Source organism: Cicer arietinum, chromosome 4, assembly GCF_000331145.2.
Source record: "Cicer arietinum cultivar CDC Frontier isolate Library 1 chromosome 4, Cicar.CDCFrontier_v2.0, whole genome shotgun sequence".
Lineage (NCBI taxonomy): Eukaryota > Viridiplantae > Streptophyta > Magnoliopsida > Fabales > Fabaceae > Cicer > Cicer arietinum.
Window position 1 is genome coordinate 14,673,584 of NC_021163.2, and position 8,789 is coordinate 14,682,372.

The 8,789-nt window shown below is 31.2% G+C and overlaps 1 protein-coding gene across 1 annotated transcript in view; it reads left to right on the forward strand.

Annotated features, from left to right (window-relative positions):
* Positions 1 to 6,903, forward strand: part of LOC101500744 (homeobox protein HOX1A) — a 7,748-nt gene extending 845 nt beyond the window's left edge. The window contains exons 2-9 of the mRNA XM_073367257.1: positions 6 to 435; positions 2,274 to 2,439; positions 2,529 to 2,652; positions 2,744 to 2,856; positions 3,168 to 3,743; positions 4,109 to 4,384; positions 5,943 to 6,032; positions 6,116 to 6,903. Of these exons, the coding sequence (XP_073223358.1) occupies positions 6 to 435; positions 2,274 to 2,439; positions 2,529 to 2,652; positions 2,744 to 2,856; positions 3,168 to 3,743; positions 4,109 to 4,384; positions 5,943 to 6,032; positions 6,116 to 6,478 (2,138 nt within the window). The 3' untranslated portion in view covers positions 6,479 to 6,903. The remainder of the gene's footprint in view (positions 1 to 5; positions 436 to 2,273; positions 2,440 to 2,528; positions 2,653 to 2,743; positions 2,857 to 3,167; positions 3,744 to 4,108; positions 4,385 to 5,942; positions 6,033 to 6,115) is intronic.
* The last annotated feature ends 1,886 nt before the right edge of the window (positions 6,904 to 8,789 follow it).

The window sequence follows — 8,789 nt, forward strand, 5'->3', positions numbered from 1 at the left end:
TCCAGTGAACACATATTCTGTAAATGATCCATCGGATCCACCTTCTGAAGATGTTGTGAAAAATATTAGTTCCGATTGTTCGGAAAGAAAGTCTAAAAGCTCAGCTCATTTGCGATCGAGACACAAGGGTAAAAGTAACTCAAAATTATCAAAGAAGTATATTTTAAGGTCGTTAGGAAGCAGTGACAGAGCTCTGCGATCGAGGACAAGAGATAAACCTAAAGATCCTGAACCAATTAATAATGTTGTTGATGTTAGTAATGATGCAATGAAGACGAAACGTGGGAAGAAGAAGAAGAAGAAAAGGCCAAGAAAGGAGGGAATTAATGATCAATATTCTAAAATCAGAGCTCATCTGAGATATTTGTTGAACCGCATAAGCTACGAACAAAACTTAATTGATGCTTATTCTGGCGAGGGCTGGAAAGGATACAGGTGCGTTAATTGTACTATTATTTTGTGGTTTGATTAATTTGTAATCTATATTTGGATTTTCATCCTAATTTATGTTAGACCTTAGCATTTTATTTGATAATGATAATATCAATTCTGCTTGTTAATTGCCGGGCACCTGAAATGGAAGTACATCGGGAATATTCTGGCACCTGGTGCTTCAGTGTCCTTGTTTTAAGATATCAGGATAAGAATCCTTATCCTATAACTTGCCTTTTACAAGTTGAATGATTGCAAGTCTATAACTGTATGTGTTGTGGAATATTGGGATTAGTATTGTGTTTGTAGTCATATTATATTAGAGTCCCGGAACAGTATGCTTACCATGTTCTGAACATGTACTGCAACTTTTATTTATTGCCCCCGTATAATTTTTTTTTAATGCATCTAAGGTATTTGGATTTGTAATAGTATTCAGATTATATTACATGCTAATTTGATCATTAAATCCTTTCCAAATATAAATATGAGAAACTTAATAATATGAATACCTTACTTTCCTTCTACTTGTCTTGAATTTCCAGCTTAAGAATGCATCAACCGACACCTGGATTTACCTAGATTGACCAGTTGATTTTTATCATAGTTGTGTAAAAAAAATTACAAATGCCTTATCAACAAATGCAACCTTGTAGAATTCGAATTTTATCTTTACTGATCCATTTTATTGGGATTCATTTAATTTGGTCTCTTGCTGTCTTACCCTATTACCTGCAAAATTCAGAGACATTTTGGTTTAGATTTGATCCAGGTCTGTTTTGCCGAAATGGCTTAAACCAAATTTGTTCTGTAGTACCCGGATCTTACTACAGGATTTAGACAATTGAGCTAGCACATCAGTTGTTCCAACTAATTCTTTTTAGACTGATATTTTGGAAATCATATAGTATAAACACACTTCGATAGGGCTGTTCATGGTTGGTTTTTTTTAAAAACCAAACCATATCTATTTTAAAACCAATATATGGATTTAGATTTATAACCAAATCCATTATTTAGTTTAAAATCGGTTATAAAACCAATTGTAAAATTGGTTATGGGTAAATAACCGGTTTATAATTAAGCAACCAGTTTTGAAAATTTTAATTTTAAAATCGATTTTTTTTTCAAAATCGGTTAAAATTTGATTATTTAAAAAAAATATATTTATTCATAGTTTAAAAATTGGTTATTTAAAAAAATCGATTTTTTCGATAAATTTTTTAAAAAAAATTCTCACCAAATTTTTCGAGAAAAAATTCGATTTAAAATTTTTTGAGAAAAAAAGTTATTTTTTTCGAAAAAAAAAATTTCAAATTTTTTTCAAGAAATAAAATCTCAAAATTAACAAAATATTGGTAGTGGATAAAAACCAAATCCAAATATAAAACATAAATGGTTATCCAACCTGTTTATAAATAAATCGGATTATAACTATATGATTTTAACCGGATATTTAAAATGGATTTGGATCTGGTTTTGGATTTGGGTCTCATAACCGGATTTTTTGCACAGCCCTACACTTCGATCCACATGCAGTTATTTTTGCTGCATTTAAGCATTAGTAAGTTTTCTATTTCAGTACTTATATAATGATCCTAGCTTTCCCTATGTTTTATTGTCATTTTGACTCTTTTGAGCATATTCTCTGTTTAAAACTGTTGAAGTTTATTATTTTTTTGTCATTCTTTGTTTGCTACCAGTTTATTTTCTTGTGAAGCTGAGAAACATTCTATAGTTGCTAGTTATTTTATCATAGACTGTTGAAGCTTGTTTTCGTTGCTATTTGTTTTATGTAGTGGATATTTTGTTTCTATTGTATGATCGTGCTAATTTTGCAGTTTGGAAAAATTAAAGCCTGAGAAGGAGATTCAACGGGCTAAATCTGAAATTCTTCGACGAAAATTAAAAATTAGGGATCTATTTCAAAACTTGGATTCATTGTGTGCTGAAGGAAGGCTTCCTGAATCTTTGTTTGATTCCAAGGGGGAGATTGATAGTGAGGATGTGGGTTAATCCTTTATATTTCATTCTTAAATAAAGCATCCAGTTTTCCAGGATTTTGGAGTTGTGAGAACTTCAATTTTTTCTTGCAGATATTCTGTGCAAAATGCCAGACCAAAGTGTTGGGCACTGATAATGATATAATTCTCTGTGACGGTGCTTGTGACCGTGGATTTCACCAGCTCTGTTTAGATCCTCCATTGTTAACTGAAGACAGTAATCTCTATTCTCTGGTCCACCTGATTAATTGATCACTTCAGACTTCCAAGTTATTTATCATTTATGCATTTGCTTTTGTGGCTTACAGTTCCACCTGGTGATGAGGGTTGGTTATGCCCAGGATGTGATTGCAAAGATGACTGCATCGAACTTGTTAATGACTTGTTAGGGACAAATCTCTCTCTTACCAACACGTGGGAGGTCAGTGGGAAAACTTAGGGCATTTTTTATTCCCTTCTTAAGACCTGTTTTTTCGTTTTTAAAATAATTTACACTGAAAAACTTGTTGTGTAAAACTGATTTATAAAACTATTTTCATTTTCTTGTTTTTGAAACTAAAATATCAAAACAAACAACTTGTTTTAAAACAGGTCTTTGTAACTATTTTATAAAACAGTTTTTAAATGCTGAAACAAATCAAATCACAATCAAACAAGACCTTGGTCTCTTTCCTGTTAATTATTTCTTTTTGGATCTTTGCCCTCCTGATTATGTGACTGATCCTTGTTCAGAGGGTTTTTCCTGAAGCAGCTACAGCTGCTGGAAGTATCTTGGATCACAACTCGGGACTTCCTTCAGACGATTCTGAGGATGATGATTATAATCCTAATGGCCCAGAGGATGTGGAGGTAGAGGATGCAGAAGTTGAAGGAGACGAATCAAGTTCTGACGAATCTGAGTATGCTTCTGCTTCTGAGAAATTGGAGGATTCACGCCACGAGGATCAATACTTGGGTCTTCCTTCTGAAGATTCAGAGGATGATGATTTTGATCCTGATGCTCCAGATCTTGGTGGTAAAGTCACTGAAGAAAGCTCGAGCTCTGATTTCACATCTGACTCTGAGGATCTTGCTGCTACAATTAAGGATAACATGTCCACTGGACAGGATGGTGATATTACATCTCCATTGTTAGATGATGTTAAGAACTTAAAAGGTTTTAGCAGACAAAACCATAAAGTTCGTAAGAAGCCATCTATGGCTGATGAACTGTCATCTTTACTAAAGTCAGATCTCGGCCAAGAGGATATCACTCCTATTACTGCAAAAAGAAATGTGGAAAGGTTGGACTACCAAAAGCTGTATGAAGTAAGTCCCTTTTCTTATTTCAAGAAGGGGGTATATACATCACACAACTCAGCACATGATACAAGATGTTTGTATGTCTTGGAATATAATAAAATTATTTTCAATATCTTATAAGGTATTTTATTATATTGTAACTGTATCAAACCAGTACCATCCACATTGACCTACTTCATTACTATTTTGCCAGTAACTTCAGCAAAGAACTCTTAATATTCTTGTCCACCGCACACGTAAATTTTTTTTGCCACTTTTCTAACAGTATGCACACAAGACTACAATAGTGGGTACAGAGTCAAATTTATTTATTGTTCCTTTTTTGTTTTTTCTCTCTCCAAATATTTTAGACCGCTCATTTCCTATTGTAGGAAACATACCAAAGTGATACTAGTGATGATGAAGATTGGGATGCCTCTGCTACTCCAAGTAGAAAAAAGAAACTCGCAGGCAAGATGACTCCAGTGTCACCAAATGGAAATGCCTCAAATAATTCCCGACATACTGCTTCGAGGAACACCCAGCAGCATAAAGTTGAAAATACAAATAATTCACCCACCAAAACACTTGAAGGATGCACGAAATCTGGTTCCAGGGATAAAAGACGTGGATTGACATACAAAAGACTCGGAGAAGCTGTTGTTCAGGTCATTATTCATTACTGTTTAAACTTGGTTTTTTAAATTTATTTTCAGTTTAGGATATCTTTCAGCTAACTTGGTAATTTGCATACTCATTCTCCCGATGTCTTAAATTTAATTTGTGTCTTCTAGATATGCTCAAGTACCTATACGCACAATTGAAGTGCAAAAAGGAATTTTTTGTTTTGGGGGAGAGGGTTTACTCGGTAGAAGGTTCAGCATTTTCTGAAATACAGAAAATATATTGGAATAATAAATGTTAGTGTTATGTTGTTGGTGGGAATAGAACCCTCAACCTCTCTATCACTGTACTCGTTAACTCTTTTACCTCAACCACCAAATCAATCTTATAGCCCCCATAGCCCCTTCTACACATAGTAACTGGTCCTTCTATGGGAATACTATTTTTCTTGGTTTACTGCATAGGTTATATATATTGTTTTATATATTTGTATTATTAAAAGAAATATTAGGTTTGCACATGTTACGTATATATACCGATACATTCAATAAGTAGAGCAGTAAAATTTGTTTCAAACAAGAGTACTGAATTTTGTTTTGCTTAAATTTGTGTAACTATAGCTTCATTAAATCCTTTTAATTGTATGATTGCTGCATTAGTAGTTTCACATATTTTTGGAGAGCATATAAGGTTATAAACGTTTAATTCATGGAACAGAAAAGTTTGGTTCTGAATAACAGTTTCATCTAGATTTGCTGAGTTTTTAATATACCTATTTTGAACTAGAGTTGCATCTGAATTGGGTTAGTGTTCACTTTAAATATATTGCAATCGTAGGAAGATGAATTTACTAACATTTTGAATTTTTGCGATGTAGAGAATTATGAATGACATCTTTTGAAATTCTAACTCAATCTTACTATATGTATAGACAGACAGACAGATTAGAATTTAACTAGAAAGCAAACAATCATCTAGATCATTCATGAACATTATTTATGGCATCCTAATAGGATTTTGTTTGTACCCCATATTTAACCACCTCAATTAAAATTTACAAAATAGTATATACTTACTAAATTTAGAGTAAAATAATAAAAAACAAGTGTGTTTGACTGTTTGTAATCACTGCTCTTAATCAAGTGTTAGTCTTTGAAGTAAATCAAATTCTATTTTAAATTTTGAGAAGTGCTACTAACATTCTCTTTCTAATGCTCTCTCTACTATTGGATTAAATTTATGTGGGTCCTGCTATTTTGGGTATTTGTCCCACATGAGTTTCATCCAATAATAGAGAAAGTGAGTTTCAAAGAGAGTGTTGGTGGCACTCTTAAATTTTTAATAATACTTTTTTTACTCCATTTAGTTCCACACTATTTGAACCACTTCACATTCAACCTTATTTTCTCTATGAAATATTGACACATGAAACACAACAGAGACAGAAATTGGCATGCATTTTGTTATCTAAATAACCTGGTTGTCTCTATATAATCAATCAAACTACAGCTTGGACAGCACCATGTGATCTACTACTGATTTACCTAGACACAACACACACCTAAAGAACTTACCTTAAAGGTACTATTCTTGTCTTTTCAGAGACTTTACAAATCTTTCAAAGAAAATCAATATCCAGAACGAACCACAAAAGAAAGCTTGGCACAAGAACTTGGACTCACTTTTCAACAGGTAATTTCTTTTAGCATCACTCATACCACATTTGAGCTTCCTTCCACGACTCTCGGAGTTTACCATTCTTTTTTCCCTTTTAGGTTGACAAATGGTTTGGCAATACTCGATGGAGTTTCCGACATTCATCACATACGGAGGCCAGTCCAGGCAGTAATGCTTCGCAGCAGGCCACTGACAGTGGAGCTGAAAATAAAGAAGAGAGGGGTAATGCTTCGCAGCAGGCCACTGATAGCCCCGGAGTCGAAAATAAAGGAGAGGGGGAATGTGAATTAGTTTCCCAGGGGACTAGTAGAGAAAAATCAAGAACCCAGAGCTCTAAGAAAAGGAAGCGTTTGTCTGAGCCACAGGTATCTGAAGCAGGGCTGGTCGATATTGGCTCAGCTCCTGATTGTTCACCAAGAACTGTTACAGGCAATAAAATGAAGTCAAAGAAAGGGAAATGAATCAAATGATACGTCATTGCCTTTTGTTAAGGTATCGAGATTGTTGTATCGATCTTTCTGTAAGATTGAGATCCTCAAATGATCAGCTCGGAACTTGATCTATATGTTTCCATTCAGGAAGGTAATCTCTCGTTTGTTGTGTCATTGTATTTGTATTTTTTTGTAGTAATTCAGTTATTCATCTCAAGTGAGTTAGTTTTAGCATTCCCTCATGCAAACGCTAAAAACTGTTGTCAGTTTCATATTTTGATTATTTTTTTTGTTTTCATTTCGTTTACACAGACCCCATTCTTTCCACCAAATGATGTTTCTTCTCCTCTTTTGAGGCTGGTTACTAACAATACAAAAAGCAAAAAACAGATGGAAATAGGGGAACAATTTGTTTCGGTATTTCGGGATACAATATCGTCATGTATTATGTGTTTCATCTGTGTTATGTTGCACCAATAGTAAACAAAAACGAATGGGACCATTCTATATATATATATGCGCCAAAGAATGGGAGTTTCATATCATATATACTTATATATAAACGACATATTACTTTTGGTGTACTTATATATAAACGACATATTACTTTTTGTGTACTTATATATAAACGACATATTACTTTTGGCGTGGCCATTCTTTCAATTTTGTATTTTAGTTTTTTTATCTAATTAAATATGATTTTTAAATAACCTCATAAAAATTTATAACTTCTATATCTTTTTCGATAAAATATTACTTTTAATATTTACCACTTGAAGGGAAATATTGAGTGGTTAGTCATTGTTAGACTCTAGAGAGAGAATAAAAAGACAATATGGATATGAAAAAAAAAGGGAAAAGTAAAAAGAAATATATATAACAAGATAAAAGAGCGATTACAAAAGCTGATAGATGAGCACATTAGTATCGACTGCATACTAGGTGATAGATATGCATTGGAGTTTAGTCTTTTATTTTTTCTATAATATTTGATTTTTTTTACATAAAAAATGATACTTATTCAAATTAAAAAAGTACATTGATTGAGGACAACATACATATAAATTTATATATATAAATTTGATAAAATTGAAAATAATGAATTTGGTAACAAGTTCATAATACTCAAGTTAATAGAGTATAAAATGACATAATATTTATAAATTTGACAAAATAAAATTGTACTATTCATGTATTGGGATCTACAACGTTGATAACATTAAAGTCATTGATTGAATTTGTTTGTACTAGATCAAAATAAATCTGTAAATTTAAACAAAATGAATACCACAATGAGATGGAAAAACAAATGTCGCATTAGTTGGCGAGATAACAGAAAAATACGACAACAAATTGATTTATGTGAAAATCACTTATTTAATTAAAAGAGTAGAGAGAGAAAAAAATGATATAGATACATGGTTTGGAATAAAAAAAAAAAGTCATAAATCACTCATCTTCTAAGATAAGATGAAGAAGGATGAAGACAAAAAACAAGTGGAAGATTATATCTAATATTTGTTAGTAGTAAATAATTTGGTTATTACTACTATTATTTAAAAGTAGAAAATGTTGACAGATGTCTAAATGACCCTTGTTAAGCAACTAAATATAGTAATTTTGTAATGAAAATGTATTGGAAGTTGTGTTTTTCAAATTTTTAAGTTTAAAGTTTCACATTCATTTAAAGTTTCAAAAAAATTAAGTTTTAGAAATTTCACATTTATCCAAAATTTTGAAAAAATTGTATTTCAGAAGTTTTTCTTTCATCCATAGTTTTAAATTATTTTATAAAATTTACATTTCAGAAATTTTACATTTATCTAAAAATTTAAAAGAAATTTAAACTTTTTAAATATTTTGACTATCATAAAATAGAAGACAAAATAATATTTACTTATACTTTAGAGATACAATGTAAATATGAAAGGATGGGTGAGATTTCATTTTTTTCATCAAAGAAACTAGTTTTCATTATTGCAAAAAAATCTAGTTGGGCTTAGGCCTCGTGTATATAAAAAAAACAAAAATGTTCCGGACAATTATGAAAAACCAGTGAAATAATATTTTGGTAAACTTATTAGAAATACACTTAAAATTTATTTAAATGTATATTTTTACCGATTATTTTAATCTTTAAACGTGTTTTTATTAGATAGTTTAATTTTAATATATCTTATGTTAGTTAACTTAATCCATCAAATTATTAACAAAAAAAATATTTAAAGTATATGTAATTTTAATATATTTATAAACTATGATGATATCTTCTCATATTTTTACAGTTTAAAATAAATTTAAAGTAAAATGATATATATATATATATATATATATATATATA